Source organism: Vombatus ursinus, unplaced genomic scaffold, assembly GCF_900497805.2.
Source record: "Vombatus ursinus unplaced genomic scaffold, bare-nosed wombat genome assembly UNPS02015175.1, whole genome shotgun sequence".
In the NCBI taxonomy this organism is placed as follows: Eukaryota; Metazoa; Chordata; class Mammalia; order Diprotodontia; family Vombatidae; genus Vombatus; species Vombatus ursinus.
In genome coordinates this window covers 9,304,404-9,329,567 of record NW_020954953.1, presented here as the reverse complement: position 1 = coordinate 9,329,567, position 25,164 = coordinate 9,304,404, and the positions used below count along the sequence as shown (strand labels likewise).

At 38.7% G+C, this 25,164-nt stretch overlaps 2 protein-coding genes across 7 annotated transcripts in view; one reads left to right on the top strand and one right to left on the bottom strand.

The window, feature by feature from the left end:
* Window positions 1–9,267, top strand: part of LOC114031406 (1-acyl-sn-glycerol-3-phosphate acyltransferase delta-like) — a 183,859-nt gene extending 174,592 nt beyond the window's left edge. Inside the window, exon 9 of the mRNA XM_027846468.1 lies at window positions 5,403–9,267. Coding sequence (XP_027702269.1) covers window positions 5,403–5,494 — 92 coding nt within the window. The 3' untranslated portion in view covers window positions 5,495–9,267. The remainder of the gene's footprint in view (window positions 1–5,402) is intronic.
* Window positions 9,268–12,819: 3,552 nt separating this feature from the next.
* The window catches only part of LOC114031466 (mitogen-activated protein kinase kinase kinase 4), a 135,306-nt gene continuing 122,961 nt past the window's right edge, over window positions 12,820–25,164 (bottom strand). For all 6 annotated transcript variants that reach the window (XM_027846543.1, XM_027846548.1, XM_027846549.1 and 3 more), the window contains 6 exons: window positions 24,571–24,687; window positions 23,495–23,654; window positions 19,065–19,187; window positions 16,129–16,235; window positions 13,782–13,961; window positions 12,820–13,385 (listed from right to left, as the gene is read on the bottom strand). In XM_027846543.1, coding sequence (XP_027702344.1) covers window positions 13,365–13,385; window positions 13,782–13,961; window positions 16,129–16,235; window positions 19,065–19,187; window positions 23,495–23,654; window positions 24,571–24,687 — 708 coding nt within the window. In that variant the 3' untranslated portion in view covers window positions 12,820–13,364. The remainder of the gene's footprint in view (window positions 13,386–13,781; window positions 13,962–16,128; window positions 16,236–19,064; window positions 19,188–23,494; window positions 23,655–24,570; window positions 24,688–25,164) is intronic.

Genomic DNA, 25,164 nt, shown 5'->3' with positions numbered 1-25,164 from the left:
TTGGGGAGTCAAGGGGAGTCAAGTCTGCCTGGGGCAGAGCTGCTGTGAGGGGAGTGGCCAGGGCCCCAGGGAGGGGCTGAGTCCCGCAGGACCGACTGACCAGAGGATTCCAGGGTGAAGCCTGGCCAGCTCTCCCTGAGCCCCAGAAATGACCTAAAACTTAGGCTAATGCAGCGCTCGTGGAGGCGGAAGTCAGAGGAGTAGCCTTTAACCTAAATGCAGCCCTGCTGTCAGGACCCAGTACATAGGAGAGCAGCTTCTGTCACCTGTGACAACTCCCTGTTTTCTCCTGTTGTCCTGGTTGGGTTCCCCCTACTCTACTTTTCCTTGGAGATTTTCCAAGTTTGGATCGATCCTTTTTTATTCTTTCTTTCCTTTGGTTTCCCCAACCAGCCAATCATAAAACATTTATTAAATGCCTACTATGTTTCAAGCACTGTGCTAAGTGCTGCGGCTACAAAAAGAGTCAAAAGATAGTCCCTGACCTTAAGAGGCTTACAACCTAATGGGAGACACAACATGCAAAGATTATACACACACATATATATATATATATATATACACACACACACACACACACACACAAAACAAGCTATATACATATATATACATATATACACACACAGAAAGCAAGCTATCTCTGTCTCTATCTCTCTCTTTGTGTGCATGTGTATGTGTGTGTATATATAATATATATATGCATACATATAAACAATGGGAAGACACTGGAATTAAGAGGGGTTGGGGGAGGTTTCTGCAGAATAGATCATTCCTCTACCTCGTTTGCTTATTTCACATCAGGGTATCCACTGCTCTTCCCTGCTGCATGTTAAATGAGTTCCCTTAGGAGGCTTAAGGAGAATTTCTGGTGGGGAGGAGCCCTCTTAGTTTTGCCTGGGTGGCTGGGAACAGCACTTTCCTCTCTCCCTCTTCAGTTCCACACTGACTTGGCATGGACTGACACACCTATCTATTCCCATCCTTCTCTTCCATAGCCAAGTCAACAAGCATTCATTTATAGGGTGCTAGATGTGAATTCAGGAAGATTTAAGTTCAAATCCAGCCTCAGACACTTAGCAGCTGTGTGAATCTAGGCAGGTCACTTAAGTATTGCCTGCCTCAGTTTCCTCATCTGTAAAGAGGGGGTATGATAAAAGCAGGTTTCTTATGATGGTACATGAGATAATATTTGTAAAGTGCTTTGCAAGTCTTAAATTGCTATGTAATTGCTAGCTATTATTATTTATTAATGACTGTTCATTAATACTCCTTCCACAAGCCTGATGGGAGAATGTAGTAAGAGAAGGAATTAATCATGATTCTTAGAGTCTTTTCTCTGCTTTATTTGATGGCAGATTCGGAAGGACTGAGAGAGTTCACTCTGGAGCTCATTCATTTTTGCTAAAGGATCTTGACTATTTAAGAGGGTCTATTTTATTTAATTTATTTAAAGGTCTTTGGTTTTTTTTGGGGGGGGGGGGTTAGGCAATGGGGTTAAGTGACTTGCCCAGGGTCACACAGCTAGTAAGTGTTAGGTGTCTGAGGCTGGATTTGAACTCGGGTCCTCCTGATTCCAGGGCTGGTGCTCTATTCACTGTGCCACCTAGCTGCCCCCTTAAAGGTCATTTTTGAAAGTTCAAAATAAAATAAATAAAACACACAGCTCAAAAAAAATTCTGGAGAGTTTTTCTTATAAAGAAAGGGTTCACCAAAGTTTTGATTGAAGTGAGAGTTTCTGGCTGCTACTGAACGATCAGTCAGTTTGTTCTTATCACAGATAAGAAAACTGGAGCCCAGAGGGCCCAAGGGACTATCAAATCATTTAGTTATGTGACATTCCTGTATTTTAAGGCTACTACCAATTTGTGGTGATTCAAATGACCACCAATGATATTGCCAGAAGGAACATAGAAAATATTCCTAAATATTTTGAAGCTTTGGGTAAGAAACTATTAATAATGATACAGGTTCTTTTTTCTCCCTGCTACCATGGGTGTAGAAGGAGGGGAAATGATTTGGGAAGTGAACAGCTGACTAAGAAGATGGTTCCTGAAAATGAGATTTGGATTTCCAGAATTAGCTGCCTGAATTAGGCACTCTGCTTAGCTGCTAATCAGGGTTTTAGCCTCTGGTTTTTAGCCCCCTCCTTACTTGTTATTTCAAATTGGTTGTGTGCCTTTTTCGGTTCTCCCTCTGTTTTAAGAAGGAATTCAGGGCAGCTAGGTGACACAGTGGATAGAGCACTGGGCCTGGGTCAGGAAGACTCATCTTCCTGAGTTCAAATCTGGCCTCAGACACTTACTAGCTGTTTGACCCTTGAATCCTGTTTGCCTCAGTTTCCTCATCTGTCAAATGAGCTGGAGAAGGAAATGGCAAACCACTCTAGTATCTTTGCCAAGAAAAACCCAAATGGGATCATGAAATGTTGGATGTGACTGAAATGACTGAACAACAACTAGAAATTTAGTGGTGGTGTGATAATAGCAGTAGTAATATAGTGATGGTGGTTGTTACTCAAATAGCATTTATTACTGTATTAGGTGCAGAGGATCCAAAGACAAAATATTCCTTGCCCTCATGGAACTTATGTTCTTGGGTGGGGGCACAGTACAGATAAATAGAATATAAAGCAATAAGTTTATACTAAATGATACAAAGTTGTTTAAAGGAGGCAGCGCTGAGCAGGGTGTAGTCAGGAAAGGCCTTGTTTAGGCCTTTTTACAGGTGAATCTACACCAGCTACCTTTGAAGGAAAACTACAATTTTAAGAGGTGGAGGTGAGGAATTCTTGTGCTCTGGACAAAGGTTACAGAGGAAGAAGATAGAATGTCAAGTGTGGGTAGTAGGTAGCTAGCCATTTGGACTGGAAGAGTTGGCATAGTAGGAGGAGTGATATGAAATAAGTCTGGAAAGATAAATGGGGGCCATATCATGAGAGGTTTTAATTGACAACATGATGATTTGGAATACAAAAGGGTGCTGGTAAGAATTTTTCAGTTGCGGAGTTTTTTTGGTCAGATCTTTGTTTTAAAGATAGCATCTTGGTGGTTGTGTGGAGGATGAGTTAGAGAGAGAAAAGATTAAAGATTATTATAATTATCCCAGAGAGAAGTGATAAAGTTGGAAACTAAGGTAGAGAATGTGAGTTGAAAAGAGAAAATAAATGTGAGAAATAGAGAAGATGTGGTTTTAGACTGTTTAGTGGTCCAAATTCTGCTACATGACATATGCTCCAAATTGTCTAAATCAGGCCTCCAAATGTTGTTTGTTTATTTGCCCCTAATAGGGAATCCACTTGTGAACTTGACTTTTAGCCACAGAGTAACTTTCTTTCCTTTGAGATTGGTAGTGGATAGAGTGCGGGGCCTAGAGTCAGGAAGACTCCTCTTTGTGAGTTCAAATCTGGTCTTAGACGCATACTATCTGTGTGACCCTGGGCAAGTCACTTAACCCTGTTTGCCTCAATTTATCATCTGTAAAATGAGCTGGAGAAGGAAATGGCAAACCAGTCTAGTGCCTTTGACAAGAAAACCCCAAGTGGGGGCATGAAGGGTTGGACGTGACTGAAAAACAACTCAACAACAACAAAGGTGAATCATAACATTTTGTACAGGTCTGATGCATAGCATCACCCAACCTTTTTTTTTTAATTAATTTATTTTGATTTATCAACAATCACTTCCATATGCTTTTGAATTTAAAATTTTTCTCCCCCTCCCTCTCCACCACCATCCCCAAGACAGTGCACAATCTAATATAGGCTCTACATATATGTTCCTATTAAACATATTTTCACATTAGTGATGTTGTAAGTAAGAATTAGAACCAATAGGAGGAACCACCAGAAAGAGGAAACAAAACTCAACAGAAGAAAAAAAAATAGCAAATAATATGCTTCGATCTGCATTCAAACTCCATAGTTCTTTCTTTGGATGTGGATAGCAATTTCCATCACAAGGCCTTTGAGATGTCTTAGATCCTTGTATTGCTGGGAAGAGTTAAGTTTATCAATATTAGTCATCACACAATGTAGCTATTATTGTGTACTTTTTTGTGATCTTAACAATGATTTTCCTCATGATTAGAAATGAATTGGAAAAAATCGGAGTTTTCTCTATTTTAAAACTGCAGAGTACAGATATTCCAATGGCTGCTAAAATCTTGTGATTCATCTCCTTAAAATCTGGGTATATTTTATTTATGTCATTGTTTCCCCAAGTACCCAGAACAGTGCTTACCACACAGTAGGCAGTTCACAAATACTTGACCTATTGATTTAAATTAAATCCATAGCAATTTCATGTCTTCAGCATCCTTGCCCAAGAGATCTTTCTTTGACTTTGTGCTATCGAGTATTTTATCAGTGACCTAAATGAAGGCAGGGTATAAGACTTCTCAAGACACAAAGCTTGGAGGAATAGCTAATGTGATGGACCTCCAGAGGAAGGATCCAAAAATATGTTGGTGAACTAGATTATTGAGGCAGGTCTCCTGAGGTGGAATTTTGTAGGGACAAATGCAAAATGCTATACATTTGGTTTTTAAAAAAAAAAGCAAAAAACAAAATTTTACGAATACAACATTGCCAAAAGTGGTATGTCTAGATAGTGAATCATCTGAGAAAGACTTACATATTTTGGTGAACTGCGAAGTCCTATGGCAAGGAAAAAAACTAAATGTGATTTGGGGCTTCATTGAGAGGCACTGTTGAATGAATACAGGAGATTATAACTGCATACTCAACTATGCCCTGGTTGGACCATAGTTGGAATATTATGTTCTGTCTGTGTGCCACATTTTAGGAAGCATAAGTTGGAGAGTGCCCAGAAGAGAGTGAATTAGATGGTGAAGGGTTTCAGGATGCTACTGCTGAAGGAATGAGGGCTTTTAATCCACGAGAGTCATGGGAGCAGGGCTGGCAGGGAACATGGTAGCTTTAGTGTAAATATTTGAAAAGCTGTCATGTGTAAGAGGTTATTAAACTTGTTCTCTTTAGACTCAGAGAGTAGAACCAGGAACAATGTGTACAAATAAGTTATAAAGGCGGATTTAGACTAGCGTAAGAAATGGGGTGCATCTAGAGGTAGTGCTGCCCTTCACTCAGAGATCTTCAGAGGAAGGCTTTATGACCACTTGGTGGCAATATTGTAGAAGGGATTCTCAGTCAGCATGGGTTGCATTGGATGTCCTTTGATGTCCCCTACAACGGTGAGGTTCTGTGATTTTTAAGGATATTAACAGATCTTGTGAATTGGTACCCTTCCCCCCATTCCCCCCCCCAAAATCTGTGAATTCTCAGTGGAAATAATTGAATTAAATTCACAGGTACCCTTGACCTCCCATGGGCTCTCTCCCTTTACACACTAACTTCCTCCTGACTCTTGGCCTTTCTCTCTCTGCAGCATCTGTTGGTGTTCGGCGTATGATTGGCGTGACAGAAATTAACAAAGGTTCTACCTATGGAAACAATGACAGCAAGCAGAAGCAAAAGTGATTGCTTCAGGGACTGCTTTTCATCCAAAGGGAACTTCAGAAAACTCTTGATTCTCCTCCACAGGACAGAGTGATTAAGGTTGGATGAGAGACTACTGGGGAAATATTTAAAGTCACTCTCCCTTTTGGGGGGGGGGCTTGGTCTCAAAGCCAGATGGGGAAGAAGATGTATTCTTAAATCCCCTCTCCTAACATTTTTAAGCGGGTTTTCTTTCTTTTCCTCTTGTGTGTGTGTGTGTGTGTGTGTGTGTGTGTGTATGTGTGTGTGTATGCGGTGGGTATCCATATATGCGGAAGGCCTATGTTTTATAATAATCCAAGACATATTTTGGGGGTGGGGTAGGGAATCCCTTTCATCCTTTGGTGCTGAGTTTTCTGTAACCCCTCTAAAAGGTTACCAGGGATGGAGTAGAGAGTGCTTTTACAAAGAGGATTAAATTATGCCTCCAAAAAAAAAAATTAACTTGTATGTCTGGCACATCTGTGGTATATGTTTACACAGGTCTCCTTTACTCTATCCCCTTTCATTCTTTCTGGCATGGCATTTTTATGATTTTTATTACAAGGTGATTTAGAGACTGCTTAGGCAGAGAGAGCTGTCATGCCTGGAGACCATGAAGCCTTCTAAATGAGGTAGATGGACCATATATGTCAACATCCTAGATAAAAAGAATGATAGTCTAAGAGTTTGGACTAATGGACATTCATACCCAATAAGTAAGAATCTGTATACGTCTGGAAGGAGAATGAAGTAGAGGATTTGGGAAAACTGCGTGAAAGCCTTTGAATGGCCAAAAAAAAAAAAGCCTTTCTTTTCTCCTATTTGATTCCTGGGTTACATACCCATGGTGTTTCTACTGCTGTGATTTCTCTGGCATCCCCATCTTGTTTGTCTCCAAGTCAGCACCAGCATGCCTGTGCTCTTCTCACCCTCAAGACCAAATATAATGTAATGGCCTGGCAGATGACTACCTTTTATGGGTGTTCCCTTGTCCATGACATTAGCTAATTGAAATGCAAAACTAAATACAAGCATGAATTTATTGGCACAATCCAGAAATCCCATCCAATCATGGACTTTCACTTGATTAAAATGCTGTTTAGCCTTTTCGGGGTTTTTTTTGTTTTTTTTTTAAACATCATTGGTAGCTCCCATTGAGCTACTAAGGTTCGGCTTTTGATCAGGGCAGTGGTCTCTCTTACATAGCTTCTAATTTATTCTACCAAAAGATTCTGTCCATGAGACGTTGGGGCAGAATTTGGAGAGACGTCCAGTATGAAGGACCCCATGCTAACATCTGCTTGCTAGCCGACATAGCCAACTGCTAGAAAAAGCAATAATTTACCCAAAAGAGAACTCTCTTATACAAGGTAGGTTCCTTGAGGGACAAGTGTACTTCAGGTAGTGACACCAATGCTATACTCAGTTTGGTTTTTAAATAACAGAGAGATGTATGACTTTGGCCATTTCTGGTTGGTCATCTGGGGATTTCTTTTTGTGGACACAAAGCCAATATCAAGCATTAATGCAGGTATTGATTCTTAGACAAATATGAGTTTAAAGGCTCATTCTGTTCAGAGAGCTCTACTTTCAGACAACCTGTTTCTTATTCAGTCCATTAATATTTATTGAATGTGACTATGTTCTGCAGTGCAGAAGGCAGAGACCTTTCCATTTAAAGAGCTTTTGATCTATGAGGAAGAACAAAGTAGAAGTAAATGCAAGCAAGAAACAGGACCAATTATACTTTGGAGTTGTGACTGTTGATGAGACTAATTTTGTATGAGGCTTGCACAGTCATAGTCATTATTTTGTGTCACACTTTTTTGTGTATATACATGTACACTAAGGGAAGAGTGGCAGGAAATGAGCAAAATGCTTCTTCCTCATCATTTTCTGATGACTGGATTACAGTGTCATGAGAGTAATCACGAACTATTTTTTAAACCGGTCTTTAAATGTAAACAAGACAAAAGTATAAACGGAAAACGTGCTGGGATTTATCAGTGGTAGTCATTTCTAATACTGGATGTGATCTGGACCTTCCACCATCTTTTATCATCCATTCTTTGTTCCTTGCTAACTCTGGAGCACAAAATATTGTCCCCATCTGTAGAAATTTTTGTTTTAAGAGATTCACTGGATTGGAAATTGTCTTTTATCATTTCTGTTTGGCAGGGTTCTCTCACCTCTTACTGCTCCCACTTTGTGCTGGGTTTGACCCATTCAACAAAACACCCCAGGACAGTTGCTTGGCCAAGAATGAAAAACCCAAGGGGCCTGTTTAATTGTTTCTTTTCTGATCTAGGGAGCTATAGATTAAGATTCTGTCTAACATCCTCATCTTGGGTAAGCCCTGTTCAGGGCTTGCTCACAAAGTCCATGATCATGGGGGAAAAACTTAAGTGTATATTGAAACCTAGTTACTCTCTATTAGCTGTAATATCTGAGTTCTTTTATAGCTGAAATATGGGACCAGAAATTTAAAACTAGTATCTATATAATTAAAATGTATAACTAGGCACGTACTGTATCTTAGTCATACAGTACCTACCTAGTTGAGAGATGATTACCAGTCTGTCCTATAGCTAATCAGGGCACTTATTTGGAGACTAAACTTGGAAAGGAAGCTTATCCTAAAATTTCTGATGGTGACTTGTTTTGTGGGCATCCATATCCTTTAAAGATGAAACTGGGCAAAAAACTTCACTTGGGCAGCTGCTCAGTACAGCCTGCTTTCATTTTCAATACTGGCTTCTCTCTTATAGTCATAGGCATCTCTCTAAATGCTTGCAGCAGCCATGTGCATATTATCTATAAATGGAAAGTTAAGTTGCTCTGAAGACAGTTTAAACAGCAAATAGAAAAGTATGTCCAAGATTTAGAGTCCTGCCATTATTTAGAAATTGATGATGAGCCTGACCCCTTATGATGGAGCTCACAGTAAAGACTTTGAGGACCTTAATTAATTGCTTATACTTCCTCTAATGGCAGACACCAGGATGATGGAGAGTCCAACCAAGACACCTGTTAGACTACAGGGTATGCTTTTTTATTTATCTTTAAATTTGAACATACTGATGTTTTGGGGATTCATAACACTTCAGCAAAATAATGAACCCACACTGTGAAGAATCTGCCTCAGGATCATAGGATCATAAATTTTGAAGCTGGAACAGACCTTGAAAGCCATCTAATCCAGTCCCTTTGTTTTACAGATGAGGGAACTGAGGCCCAGAAAGAGTTGAAAAATTAATACAGATTGCTCTGCTCAAGTCTTTTTACTTCCCCATTCTCTGCTAGAGGTTTATCTCAGATAAAAGAGTAATCAGTCTGATTGACATATCACACATTCCCCAGGTTGGGATAAAGAACTAAGGACCTGTTGGGCTATTAGCTTACATAGGAAAGAAGAAAAAGTCAAAAGTCAACATGAGCTAGTGAACAGTATCATTAAAGGACTTTATCTCCTACTTTTTAGTTATGTGAAACAGAATTTGAAAGTAAGATCTACCCATAATCAGAGTTGACTATATATTGTTACCCAGTCCTTCTTCTCCTAAAGCTTTTGGATGAAGTGTGTGTAATCCTGCCTGGAAAAGGTACTTGCCAAAATGTAATAAAACTCTTTTGGTTTACTGTATTAAAAGCCGTACATATTGTTGTCTTGTTAGGCATCAGTGTTTATCCTCCATAAGCGACTGTGTTTTACAATTGCCTTAACAAAAAGTAGTCTTAATTTTGTTTACATGGGAAAAAATAAAAAGAACTAAAGTACGAGTTTATTGTTGTTGACATTGTCTCGGCGTTCAGTTCCTGGAGTCTCATAGCCTTGATGCGTGTGGGTGGGTAAAAGAGATGGATTACGTGCAAGGGTTCTGAAGATGGAAAGCAGTCATCACTCTATTAATGGTCTTTAAAAAAAAAAAAACCCAGCCTTTATTTCTGTAAATGCTCAGGTCTGAACAGAATTCAAAAGCACTTGATTTACTTGAGTGAGAAGAATAATTGCTTCAAATGAATAAATAATTTGACTTTGGGTTCCCTAGCAATACAGCTTTCAAGTTACAATTGGGCCATCTCATTTACTTATTGGATATTTTAAAAACTTCCGTTAATACTTACACAAATGTAATATCCCACCTTGGAAGAGAATGGAACACCTGGAATTTGGGATTGTTTTGCATGACTTGTATAACTGATATTCCTTGCCTTCTTGGTGGGTAGAGGGGGCAGCAAGAGGGAGAGAGAATTTGGAACTCAAAACTTAAAAAACAAAAACAAAAAAAAGAATGCTGAAATTTGGGATTGTAGACCTTAGGATCTTTTCTTCATACTAGGCCAAATGTTAGCTGCTTGGATTTAAGTTTTAAAATTCTTAAGATGTAACTGTATTAGACTGTGAGCTCCTCGAGAGCAGCAACTATATTTTGCCTTTCTTGTATCCCCGGCACTTAGCACAGGACCTGGCGTAGTTGACTCAATGTATTGAGAAAAAATATGACGTTTAGTTGACCAGCTCAATTAGTGAGGTGGCCTGTGAACCAAAAGACAGATTCTTTTCATTTTACTAAATTGGGTGACTGGGGCAAAGCCCTTACTCATTAAGATGAATAGAGTATCTGTGGGAATTAAGAAATTGGCCACGAACTACACAAATCAACAATTAATAGATGAGTTGACCTCCTAGAAAATGACTTAAATAGATTCACTAGTCTGAGCAAAACTTTGAGTAAAGTATGACAACCACTGTTGAGTTAAGGTTTGTTCGAAGACTTAGTAAAGATGGCATTACATCTTAAAAGCACATAGTTAAAAAAATGCAAATGTTTCAATGCAATTATATATTAGAGAACAGATTGAGCAGAACACAGATCTAGTGTTTGCTTTATCATCTGAACCAAGTTGCACAAACCACAGAAGAGAAAAGGACAAATGAACCACCGTCATCCACTTCTGGTATTAGAACTTTCCATCTGATTGCCAATAACTCTCCTTCCACCACTTCATAAATAATTCACAAGATGCAACCCTTACAAGGTTTACTTCCACAAGCAAACTTGAGGTCTTTTTCAAGGTAAAGCACCATATTTATTATATATTTTCTGGTGCAGTAGTAGCTGTGGATGGAGGGTTGGGCAGTGCCGATGCACTCCACTCTGCACCTCCCACTGCTTCCTTCTGTGGATCCCAGAATTTTGGCTCACCAGAGCTTGCCTATAGCCATCAACTTTGCCAGCCTTGCCCTATGAGAACCAGAGAGACGGCTGAACAGCAATCCAAAGCTCCGCCACTATTTATTGTAGTATATACATATTTCTTAATTAGCTAACATGTATAAAAAACATATAACTGTTTTTATTAGGTTTTTTTTTTCATGTGTCACAGATGATATTTTTGAGTGTTATCCCTATCTCTATTTTCCCCATAAAACCCTTTGTTTTTTTTTTTTAATTTGGCATAGCATGGTGATTTTTAGAAATGCACGTCAGTAAATAGAAGAAATGCTTCCAAAAGCAATCTCAAAAGATTAATGAAATAACCCTAGGGAGATACCTGTTACTGAGTGCCTAAGTGACTAAGTATAATGGTATTTCCTGCTAGGAATAAGGGAGTACCCTAGAGCTTAAATTTATATTTGGGTTTTTTTGAGGTGATTTGGAGGAGGAGGAAGATGGGTGATTGATCAGGGAATTTGCCTGAAAGTCCTAAAAGGGAGATGAGATAGTTCCAGAGACCAAAGATGACTGAATGGCCCAGGATTCAGTTTGCATTAAGTTGTCACAAAGGTGTTTGTTAGGGAACAAGGTGGCAGAATGACCAAAAGCCTATCTCATCTAAGAGATGAAAGTGATGAAAGGATCACTTCAGAAAGTAATCATCCCAAAAAAGCATCCAAGGAGCTAGCTCCAAATTGCAATGGAGATCCCCAAGACACCTATGCATGAGGGTAGCACAATGGAGTGCCTGTAAAATTGATAAAATCATTATTTGTACAATCTGAAAGCGGTTTCCAGGTTGATCTGTGCCAAGAGATGATGGATTTATTTTTTCCCCCTAAAAAGGGCTATGGAGATAACTTTAAGGAATAGAAGTGGCTGAATGCTAAAAATACCTATTTTGAATAAGGCCCTAGATAAAAGTGATGGGATCACTGTGGGAAAGCAGGGAACTAGGTGAGTGACCAAGTGTTCCAACAGCATGGCTTTAGAATTCTATACAGGAAAATGTATACAAAGGCCCTGACAGAACTTGTGTGTTCTGCTGGCCCAGAGGGTGAAAACTTGGGTCACTTCTGTGCCACGGTCTTCGGTAGAGACCTTTTCATTATGCTACACAAATCCCTGGCAGGGAAAGAATTACGCCAACCTTTACTGTCCTTTATAAATGAGTTATTATGATCTAAATGGTTATGGGCAAGAAAATGCTTCCTTCACCAGGTGTATATATAATACAACAGTATCATTACTTTTATGTAAACCAAAAAAATGCCATAAATCAAGAAATTTCACAGCAGTGCGGAAGGTAACCTAGGATCTCTATATCTTAAAAAACAGGTTATTTTATGAAAATATCTGGATAATGTGATTAGCAAATTCTTCATAGAAAAATGTTGGGGTAGCATGATTTTTTTAAATGGCCACTAGTTAACTACAGCACTAGAATGAGCAGCGTGGTAAAGTGAAATGAGCCCTCAGAGGACATGGGTTCGAATCCCAGTCCTGCCACTTATGAGCTCTGAGACCCCTTCCAGCCCCAAACTGATGATCTTTGGTTGTGTTGATCAGTCAGTCGCTTTAAAAAGCTGTCTTACGGAAGGGCCAGTAGACTTGTTCAGCTTGGCCAAGAAGGCAGAATGTCAAGAAGAAAACTTTCTAACCATTAAGGCTGTCCATTAGTATAATAATGGGCTTCCTGGAGAGGTTGTCAAGCAGAGGCTGGAGTGGAAGAGATTCAGGGATGTGTTGGCCGAGATGGCTTCTTCAACGTGAGATCCTGTGGTCAGGTCACTCCAGTCTTTCTAGTGATGGTACCAGAAGGGTAAAAGAGACCTGGAGAGGTGGTCAAGTGGCACTGGTTAGGTGAGTGCCCCTATCTTTCTGGAAAATTTGTGAAATCATGTACAAGTCAGCCACATAATATCTTCAAATTTTTTTCCTTTAAATTTTTATTCAAATAACTCTTAAAGCAATAATAACCCCTGGCCCCCAAAGCTCTACTTTAATGATCCTTTAGCTCCTTTTCAAGTATATCCCCTTGCTTGGTGAATACTTGAGTAAAAAATACTGGCATAAAAAAATAGAAAAGAACAGCCCAAGCAAAACTTCCTAAAATAAACAATTTATTGAGAGAAAAAAACAAAAACAAAAAACAAAAACAAAAAAACCTTTTTCATTAATTAGCTCTTGCATAACAAATCTGAAGCCAGTCCCCCCCAACCCCCCTCAAATAGGATAAAGGTTCACAGTCAGTGCACTCAAACAGGATATTAAAAAACAAGGCCCAGCACGCCTGATAACACAACAACTTTTTTCGAGCTTAGAAAGGTCAAAAATACTACGTATTAATATGACAGTCCTCCATCACGTGAGGGACGGAGCAGACAAAGAAGGCAATGGTCCATGTACAGTAGTAACGGCACTCTGACTTTCACACTCTGCAGACACAGTCGCACACGAGCATCACGTGCCACGTAAAACAGACGAGAGCAGCAGGAGGAGTGACGCTCGTCACCTGTGCAGTCTTCAGTCGTGGTAGGTTAAAAACGTTCGTCATGTTTCTCAACAGTCTTCATGTAAATATTACATACAGTAGTGATTAAGAGAATCTGTCTGAGTACACACGCTACCAGGTCACATGCTGAATAGCTTCATTCTTCATCTGTGCAAACCTGAAGAGGGAGGGAGAGAGGAGGACTGAAGAGGAGACACCTGGGGAAGGAACATCACTAGTTCTTGCAGAAAAGTCAGTATCACAAAGTATCACTGGCAACAGTAATTATGTGTTTTTAGAATCTCAGGTCACTAGAAATTACCTATATTTTCCAACAAAGGAAAATAAAATCTTTGGCCATTCGTCTTGATTTTAGTATCCTTGCTGCCAAATGAAATTCAAACCTGAATACAATCACTCAAGTACATGAGACTAATGTGGATTGATGACTTTTGAGCTCACTTTTTTAAGTGTTTTGGCTTAATGGCAATAAATAATATTACTGCTTATGTGATAAAGCTGAGGTATGTTTATGCCCCTCCTTCTCCCAAAGCACCACAACAATCAGTCAAACCTTGACAAACGAATGGTCGAGGAGCTGGCTAGCTGTCCATCTCATCTTTGGATCACTTTCAAGGCAATGTGAAAGGAAATCTTTTCCTTCAGGGCTTATCCTTTCAGGGATGGGAGGCTTATGTCCCATTCCAACCTTATACATGATCTGAAAGTTGTGCTCGTACTCATGCCAAGGCCTCTACAAAAAGATAAGATTCCACTTTTAGGCAACCTTCTCACCCAAAATGTCCAGGTGTATTTTTTAGGCCATTTGATTAGTTACACCAAGTTCCTACATTAATCACGTCAGTGGCTTTTACTATAGGATTTCCTATTATTCTACTTAGGCAACAATATATGAAGAAATAAATGGAAAAATAATTAGTAATATATAAAATCACACTGTTCTCTTATAAGGCTGCTTATCTTGCTACTGGGATTTTTTAAACAAATCACCCCCCCAAATACTATTAATGTAAACCTTATTATTCATGATACTGGCCATTGAAAGCATATTTTTCATTATAATTGTAAAAGATTATTTGGCAACTAGAAAAAAGACCAAGTTAGCAACTGTTTCAAACTTTAGGTGAAACACAGACAGTAAGGTGAGGGATGACAGTTTTCCCTTCAAGTCCCTATACATTTGGTTCCTAAAAAATTAAATTTAACACCAATTTTAACAACAATATGCAATTCTTCAGTAATAATCATAATAGCTAACATTTATATAGGGCTTACTACATGCTAGGCACTGTGCTGAGTGATTTACTATTATTATTTCATTTGATTCTCACAACAATTCTGGAAGGTAGGTGCAATTATTATTATTATTATTTTTTTTTTTTGTGGCTGGGCAGTGGGGCTAAGTGACTTGCCCAGGGTCACAAAGCTTGTGCTAAGGTGATGACAGTTATCACAAGAAAGAAGGGGGCATGGGTGAAAGGTATTTATTGTCTGATAAAAATGTTAACAAATGGACATTTCCAACAGCATCCCAGGTATCATGATAAGATCACATATGTAGCTACGACATAAGTGATGCAGCTTGGTGTGTGAGCTAATACTCAAAATTAACAAGTTGATAAAGACACGAGTGCTTGTTACTGACATCACAATTCAATTCTGAAGTAGGTAGTGTGGACATTTTTATTTTAAGACAAGGAAAATAGGAGGCACAGAAAAGTTAAGGGACTCGCCCATGGAAAAAGAGAACCTTTACCAGAGCTTTTTGGCTGGGGAGTCCATTGCTTCCAGGTGTCTAATGGCTTGTAGAATGAGAAGCATCTGATTTAAAAGGAGGCAGGGCTGTTTTCTTTTCAAAGGTGCAAGAAGGCCATTCTTAGTACTTGATTGGTCTGGGGTATTGGGACTTAAAACTTCTTCTGGTGCTCCACAGGCTTGATGGGATTCACACCACAGTGAGAGTCACCACACCTCTCTGGAGGCTGCCACCATGACAGATATGGAAGCAGAGGGGAGCCTCAAACACCTGAATTAACCTTGTATCCCTTATATAAATAACGTTTATCCCTATAAAATACCCAGTAATCATAAAGAAGATAAATATGAGTATTTTATAGCCTCTAATTGTCTCAATTTACTCCTCTGTTTGGCATTTACCTGTTCACCATTTGATCTCAGCCTACCCTTTCCAACTTTACTACTCATTACTCTATTCCACAGAATCTATGATCTGCCCTATTAACCATTTTGCTGCTCCTCACACTATACTTCCTCTCCTTCCCTCAAGCCCAGAATCCCTGGTTTCCTTCAAGGTTCAGAGGAAGCACCACCTTGTGCATGACCAGAATAAGCTGGTCCTCTACTCCATCCAAGGCTACCTTGCATCTGCTTTCTCTACACATGCATGTTTGAGAGGCAAGGACTAGTTTTGTTTTTATCCCAGTACAGTTCCTGGCATGTAGTAGCAATAAGTGCTTGATAAATCACACTATCAAACTATTTCCTTAGAAGCCACTTAACTTAATTTTGCTATACTTGATGCCCTGTGATGCCTGACAAAACTAGAACCCAAAAAAGGAAGTGACAAAAAGCAAAATCAACTTCCCTTTATCCAAAGGAAACGTGGTACTATATGTGTAAGCTATCAAAAATGAGCCATCAAACTTATTTATATCAGTTTTAGGTGTGTGGGAGATTAAATGAGCAAACATTTTTCTATTTAAATTATGGACACACTCAATCTTTTCTCTTTTACTTGAGTCAAGACAATGATACCTATTAAGGAGGCTTAATCATGTTTACATCTAGCAGAAAATGGGACTTAATGAATAATAAATATGATAATTAAACTGGTCACTGAAATTTTTTCCTCAATGACTAAGTATGTGCACAATGCTTACCTTACCAGTAACCATTTCTATCACCACACAACCCAAACTCCAGATGTCCGCAGCACGCCCATGTCCTTCTCCTTTTGCTCGAGTAATGACTTCAGGTGCCATGTATGCTTTAAAACAATGTACACACAATCTGAATGTATAGAAAGCTCAAAGGAGATCACAGTTTAGCCATGACTGGATAGATAGCACAGTCCAGCAGAGGTGGATCCTTCATGACTTTCAGGCCCTTCTCTACCAGGCCAACGTGCCTCGCTTTGAAATAGATATCTTTATACTTAGATCTGTTATTCACAGATAAGAAAAATACTCTTAAATATCTGTATAATAAGCAAAATATGAAAAAAGTAATGGAGATTAGGGCTATGAATGAAAATTTGAAAGTTAAGATATGCATAAGTTCATTTGTTAGCAGGGATTGCTTTTGTCTCTGTGCACACAGTAGGGCTAAATCATTATTTTGACTACACTGATTGAAGACAGGATGCAGTAAGTAAAGAGAATAGGAACCGGCCTTGTGATTTCACCTCTACCGAGGCAGGTAAGGATTTTCTCTGAAACATAGAGTCTTAGAGAGTCACTGGGAACACTGAGACGGTAATAACTTACCTGAGATCACACATTCAGTGTATCTCAGATGCAGAGAAAGCAAGTCTTCCTGGCTTCAAGGCCAGCTCTCTATGCTATGCTATTTCTATAAATGGTTAAAATATACATTTATAATTACAGTTTTCATTTTTCAAAAATTAAATCATAATTTAAACATGAAAAAAATTTTTAATGGAATGTTTAAAAGGAATTGTTCCTATTAAAGTATAAGTATTGTTAAGTCGTTGGGTTTTGTTGTTTTTGCTTCCACTTGTTTGTGCCCAAGTGACTCAGCTTAGGACAGAAACTGGTTCTGTTGCCTCTTCCCCATACTAAGTGTGAGACGGGACAGAAAGACGTCCCCTGGTAAAGTGGAAGTGATAGGAATCTTGGAATAAAATGATCATAACAACTCACAATTCATGATAGAGAAATCAGGGCATGCTTGTAGGCATGTACCCTGAAACTTAAAAGACGATTTTAACAAGCTAACAAAAAAGGTGGGCCTAATATTCTAATCTCCTGGAAGCTGATCAAAGAGAGACTGGGTGCTTTCAAGAAATTCTGACACAACAACTGTAATGATGAAGGAAAAGAAAGGTACATGAAGCAACAATGAGTTTAGATTTTAAAGCGACATATCTAAGAGTGTGACAGCAACGCAGGAAAACAATTTAAAAATATGTAAAAATTTGTGAAAGGAATGTCAGGAGCAACTGAAGACAAATGCAGCAAAAGAGTGGCATGGTCACATTAAAAGAGTTTCAGGAAGGCTAAAGCCTGAAATGAAATGAGACTTATAAAAAAAAAATGATGCTAACAAAAATGGCCTCTTAATGCTCAGAGGAGATGGTGCTATGCAAAGAGATGTTCAGAGAGGACAAAAGTACTTTGTTTTTATTTTGTTTTCTCTACGAAGGAGAATGATCTACAGCTTGGAAGGTGAGGCAGAGAAATGGTCAAGAGTGAACTGAAAACCCAGATAAGTGAGGGGGCTAAGCTGCCTTTCATGTGTTAAAAATCACATAACTCAGAAGAATTATTTCCAAAGGTACAGAACTTAGTGGACTGTTATTATTTTTGAAGACTTGTGGCAAATAGAAGAGATGCTACAAGATTAAAGACAAATATCATCTGTTTCCAAAAGAGGAAGGAGGCAGATTTACATATAGTTGTGTATATTCCCAAGCTGAATTTTAGAAGGAATAGTTAGTGAGCAATTAGGAAAGCAGTGATCATTAAGAAGTGGTATAGATTCATTAAGGCCAAATCATATCAGGTCATTAATTTCAACCAACAGGCTTCCTGGAATAGCAAATCAAGGAAATGCTACAGACACTGTACTTGGATTTTAACAAGGTATCTGACAAAAGTCTCTTGTGATATCTTTCTAGACTAAGTGAAAAAATGAAGACTCATTAACATTTAGGTATATTTGGAACTGACTGAATGTCCAGATTCAAAGAGTGTTGAAACATGAAGGAGGCTCAGTGGCTTTTTTTTTTTTAAATCAAAGACCTGAACACCAAATCTGCTGAGGATATGAAACAGAAGAAGATATCACAAAAGAGAACAGAACTAGGATTTCCAAAGCTCTGGACAAGTGAGAATGATCGGCTGAATCCCATAAAATGAAACTGAGAAGGGTAAACGTAAAATCCTACAAAGTAATAACTTCAGAGTTGTGGCAACCTGTGAAAGACCTGGAGACTTTAGTAGGGGAATGAAGCCCTCCACGAATGAGCAGGGTAACAGAGTAGCCAGGGAAGCGAACCAGGGCATACGCTGAACTAATTACATGCGGTACTGAGAATATAGAAGGCAATGGTCCCCACTGAACTCTCCTGGTCAGGCCAAACAAGGAACATTGTGTTGAGTTTGGAATATCACATTTTAGAAGGGCGGGAGCGTATCTAGTGGCAACTGATAAAAAAAGTGTGAAAAGAATGGAAACCATGCCATAGAAGTGTGGATGAAAAGAAACAGCATTTTTTTAGACTGAGGGAAGAGAACACTGAGGAGGGCAACCATGATATTTTCAAAGAGAAAGGATTATTTTTGTGGAAGAGGAGAGTTCCTTTTGTTTGGTCCTACAAGGTACAGCTAGAACCAGGAGGCAGATTTTTGTTCAACATAAGGAAGAATGTCCTAACAATCAGAGCTGTTCAGAAATACAATAGGCTGCTTTAGAAGATAGAGGGTTTCCTGTCACTGGGGGTTGTTTAAGCAGAGGCTATAGGACCACTTGTCAGGGATGTTGTAAAGGGAATACAAGTTTCAGGGAGAGATTGGATGAGATGACTGCTAAGGTCCCCCTAAGAGTATGTGACTTGATGACCATGTTTACTTACCTGCAGTCCCTAGGGTACTGTTCACTTCTCCAGGCATGGTTTGTGCATTGTTTTTTAACTTGACTGAGCATCCAAAATCCCCCAGCTTAATTAGTCCAGATGAGGTAAGGAAGATATTGGCTCCTGAAAAAGAACCGATAGTAGTTGCATTACTACTACTACTAATTTAGATTGCTTACTTACACCATGTAGAATTATTGGCCAGTTCAAGATTTCATAAGCAACCACCAACGACCCTAGCACCCAAGGAGTTTCATTTATATACCTCTGTGAGGCAGCAGAGACTGTCTACCATACAATCTATAACCAGTATATAAAAGACCACACCACTGTTAAAGGTAAAGACATGTCATGTCATGATTATCAAAATATTCTAGAGGCTACTTCAGTAGCCTTGCATAATCTTAGAAAAGTGAGACCCTCACTATAGAGATGCAAATGTTTTGACTCTGCCCAAAGCCATTTGTGCCAATGACACTGCTACATAATTTATAGAAGCTACACAGATGGTGGCAGTTGTCAGAACTGGAGAGGAGGCTACCGATGGACTTCAGAATATGACTGAAAAAAAGAGCATGATAAAAGTTCTAGTCCTTTTACAAGTAATAAATATGTAATACGTACCTTTCATCCACTCCATGTATATCTTTATGTACTCGTTAGAATGTAAGCTCTTTGAAGGCAGGGATTGTTTTTGCTTTTTCTTTGTATCCCCAGCATGACACATAACAAGTACTTAATACATGCTTATTGATGGACATTTTCTACATAGAAGATGGGGTCAATAACTAATCAGTTCTTGTTTTTCTTATCAGAAGATCACATGTTTTTCTCAATATGAGACATACCAGCTTTTAATGCTATCATTCCATCATGTTAAGTTCCATTATCCACTTTCTAAAAACTAAGGCTGTACTACACTGATTAAATTTATACTTTAATCAGTCAGTCAGTAAACACTTATTAACTTATTATGTTCCAGGGACCTTGCTAAACACTGGGGACACAAAGGTAGTCCCTGTCCTCAAAGAGTTTACAGTCAAATAATGGGTATTCATGACAGGTGAAATCTGAAATAACTGAGGAAACAAAGGTACAGGCTTTTGATCACATCAATACATTAAGCAATGCATGCCATTTGCATAGCAAACTGGGACTAGGCCTCTTCAGATGAGCATTGGACCCTGAACACAGTGGGAAAGAGATTCTCATGCATTAAAAGAAAACAATTAACAGGATATAAGATTAAGTAATCTGATTTCAAAAAAAAAAGAAAATAATTGTTGAAGCATGGGAGGATAAGCACATTAATGTACTTCTGATGGAGTTGTCAATTAATCAAATCTGGAAAAGTTTGGAATTTTACCACCAAACTTACTAACATATGCACACTCTTTAATCTAATGATAACAATACTATGCCTATACTCCCAAAGAGATCAAACAAAGAGGAAAAGAACCCATACATAAAATAGTATTGTGCTTTTTGTTGTGGCAAAGAACTAAAAATTAAGAGCATGCCCATCAACTGAGCAACAGTGGAAGACTTAATTGTAACAACATTGTACAGAAAAAAACAAACAAATCAATTTTGCATTGACTAGAGTTCTTATTAAGTCTTTCCATGACTGACCTTAACTCCAGAGGATTCAGGAAGCATGCTACCTACCACTTGACAGAAAGGTGAGAGCCTAAAGATCCAGAATACCACCTTCATTTTTGCACATGGCAAATAGGTGGATTTGTTTTTGTTTAATTATGAGTACTTGTTATATGAATTGGCGGGGGTGGGGCTTTGAGGGAGAGAGATGAACTCTAGTGACAGCGTTGTCCTCCACCAAAAAGAAGAGAGTTACTGAGGCATTTTAAAAAGATGCACAGAAGGTATGAGAAGGAAATACAAATAAACAAGACAGCTTTCAAAGTAACATGTTAAATTATTATATACTTTTAAAAAGCAAGCTCTGTATAAGAGAGATTTGTGGTTACACATATAATCCTCTGTTCCATTTTAAAGATGGAAATGTTCATTTCTGTAGGGCAAGGGGTATTTATTAAGGATAGAATAAAAAATTAAAAATCTGTACAGGCAATAGAAGTATATGTAATTGATGAAAACAAGAGTGACACAGTTCTACAATTACTCTATCAGAAGCATGAGGAAGATCAAAGAAAAGCTATGTCAAGTGAACGCTAACAGACGGAGAGGAAGCAGGTTCTTAAGATTCTTATATTCTATTTTTGCTGTAAAGGAGAATAATCTTCATAGGGGAAGGAAAATAAAGGGAATTAAAAACCCAAATATATGTGCTAAGAGAAGCCTTGTCCTGAAATGAGATCAAGACAACAGGGACAAACATCCCAGGAGCAGTGAAGAAGATGATGGCTGAGCCCTGTGCCAGGGTCAGTGATCTCTGAACAAAGAAACCAAGGACAATGAAGAGGGGGCTAGGGGAGTGGGGTAGCTGGCCTGGAAGGCAGCTCATAGTGCTGAGATTTTCAAAACCAAAAATGCTTTCTACAGTCTTCCAATTTTTGGATGACGAAACGGATTTGAATCTCTCACGAAATTCTAACAAAATTAACTTTATTAAAAGGATGTTTTTTGAACATTTTCCAAAAGTGGTGATCACAAAAGGCTAGCACTGGGGTCATCAAGAACAATTATGATAGATGATTTTATAATAAGAGTTATTTATAGTAGCAGATCAAGGAAATACTTAAGGTGTAGTGTACCTGGATTCCAGCAGGAAGGCTTCTCAGACAGTCTGTTTCGTTCCCTTGTGAACAAGAAGTAGAGATGCGAACCACAAAAGAGTTGTGAATTTAGAAATGGCTGAATGATATAACCTAAGATATAATGACTGATGATAGTCTGAATGGTACTAATGTCCAAGGGATTTCTTTGACTCTTGTGCTATTCAACATTATCACCAATGATTTATGTGAAGATGAAGAAGGATATTTATAAAATTTACAGATGACTCAAAGATAGGAGGGATATCTTTACGTGACAGATTAAACAAAAAACTTTAATAACATGAAATCAACTATATGTCTACTTGTCCAGATGAAAGTTTGTGTGAAAAATTAGGTGACTAAAAGTCACATCTAACATGGCAGTCAAAAAAGACTGGTGTAGTTGCAATCAAAGAGGTAGTGTCCACAATGGAAGTCCCCCTGTTCTCTGCCTTGGTCAGATATCTGTGATAGTGTTTCCAGTTTGGGATAACAAATTTTAGGAAGACCACTAACTAGTTACAGTGTACACAGGCCGTTCACTACCAGGTCACTGTAAGATGATTTAAGGGCTGGTGAAGGTAACTGTGAGGGAGTCAACTCAGTCTAGAAAGCTGAAGAATCAGAAGGAACATAGGTGCTATTTTCCAAGTGTTTCAAGGGCTGTTCATTCATTCATTCATTCATTCATTCATTCCTCCTGGCTCCCGAGGGCAGAACTAAAAGCAGGTAGAGAGGCAGATTTCAGCTAAACGTCAGGAAAGCCTTCACAAACAGAACTGTTCTTACGTGGAACTTCAGGAAAGGGGCTTTGGGAGGTGGGTGCTCCTCTAGGAGATTCCTGTTCAGATCGAGCTTGGGCTAGATCCACTGTGAGGCCCCCTTACCTGTGATTCTGTAAATCAATATTTACAGAGCTGGATAAAGAGGTTTTGGAGATGTATGCATACAGAATTATATCTGCAAATACACCCACCTGCATGTGCTCAGGACAATCAAGCAATAGTAACAAAACAGCTTTAGCACCAGTGTTCTAACACTGCTCAATGCCTTACGCTTCAGCCTGACATACAACACTGGAGGATGACACATAGGTCCAACTGGTTAAGCCAGTCCTGGAACTAGATGTAGTATCTGTGTAAGACATGGTACTATCATTTATTTGTGTAACTGAAAGTTGTGGAATTAGGCACTGTGATGGCTTTGCAAAAGACGATTCAATGAATGTCCAGAATGGTATATGACTATAATATGGTCAGCTAAAATCTGGTAATATGCTCGTCAACTCAGGATGACCCAACCCAGACCTTTTACAAACCTGCTATCCTCTTGGTGGCCAGTGCTAACCAGAAGGTTGTAACAAGACCAAGGAAAACAGAGACATTGTTTCTAGTGCAGAACAGCCCCCAGAAGTGTGGTGAGAAGGCTGGATTTTAGCTTGGCTTTCTCTAAAATACTGGAACAAATACTTGACATACCTTAAGGCTTCTAGATCCAAATAAAGCGGAAAAAGATACAAGTCTTGATTTCCAAGATCTCTGCGTCATGGAATTATGGCAAAGCATATAGCCTGGTCCACGATGGATTTGAATTCTACAAACTGACTACCAGGAGCTAAAGAATAGGGTCACATCCTTATGACAAAGTGTCAATTCCTTCTCTTTCTCCCTCTCCTTTCTAGTTAGAGCTTACCTTTGATGTCACGATGAACTATGCCATGCTCATGCAGTACATTAATAGCAATGGTGATCTGCTTTGAGTACAGCCGAATAACATGTTCTTGAAGGCCCAGCCTTGACACTTCTTCCAGGGTGCCCTCATCACAGTATTCCATGAAAATGTACATTTCTTCCTGGGGTGGAAACCAAGTTCAACACTATTATCTTCTTCAAATGTGAAGTAAGTACAAATGTTCACTCTGGGCAACTTAAAAACAAGTCCTAAGCAAATCTCCTTTCTAATGGTGTCATACTAATCTTACTTTCTGCATATTTTTAAAATGCTTATTGCTAACTCTTCTATAAGGACTTCTCCTGCCTGTCTCTGTCTGGAACTATACAGCGATTTGGGTAACACCACTTCCTACAAAAGACATATAATAAATCTCTGCAATCCTCCCAAATTCAGACTGCTTTATAATCTCAGACAGGGACCAGCAGGACTTCCCATAGGATATATTATTAAGTACTGAAACACATCCTTTTCCAATTTGAAAATTAGTTAGGAAAATATAAAAAGGAGCTAAATCCAACTTCCCCCAAAGTTCATGCTGAAATGAGGTACCCTAGCAGTTGGGCTCTTTTCCTCAATGTCTTTGCATCTAACTCTCAAGGGGAAGAAGTTTCTTTGGTAATTTTAAAAGTATATTTTACGTCTTCTCTCACTTCACAAATGTTTAATTTTAAGTAGAAGAAAAGTTTAACCAAGTCAAAGACACTTAATGGTCACTGGTTCAGGGGGGAAAAAAACCAAAAAACAAAGTAAGTTCTTGGGAAAAAGGATACTTAGATGAATCTTCTGACTGGCAGGATGGGTTTCAGTGCTTTCTAATGTCGGGTTAATGACTACAATCTACAACTTACATTTTAGGAAGAATTCCTCTAGTTTCAGAGAGAAGGCAGAAATGATGTAACTCATGGAGATTTCCTTATAATTAGGCAAAGTTACTGTGCTCTGAAATGAGAAGACCTGCGATGTAGAACAGGGCTCCATCTGTACCCTTACTGATTCCTCACTCACAATTGTGGGTCTGATTAATGTTGGCTTACTCTATGAAGTTCCACGCCAAAATACCGAACCAGATTGGGGTGTTTAATGCCTTCGAATATTTTCAATTCATCTGCAGTCTCTTTGATAGTTTTGTGGTCATTTGGCTGAAATCGAATCTGCAAAATTGAAAATGTTGATTACTGTTGCTACCATGACAAACTAGAAAGCTGTAACGTGAAATAATAGGGTTGCAAAGCCATCTGTTGGCACATTCTGGTATCACTGAAAAGAAAAAAAAAGCAGCATAATATGCATCAGCGGATTGTGGATTTTTTAAAGCCACAACTAAATTCCAAATATGGATGTTTCTATTACAAGCATATTAACATCTACTTTTTAGTATTCAGTAAAATACTTTCTGGTAGACCATTAATATTTATTAAGCACACAGGGTACCAGAGGTACATCTTTAGGACATGGTTTTTGCCCTTAAGATGCTTATAATTTAATTGAGAAGACAGGATGTACTTATAAAAAGAAAACAATACTGGCTAGCACATGATGCTAGGTGCCAGATGCTAGGTGCCAGTTTATGGAATCTATTTATTATGGATTGGTATAATGACAGAAGGATTCATGGGGAAGAGATTAAC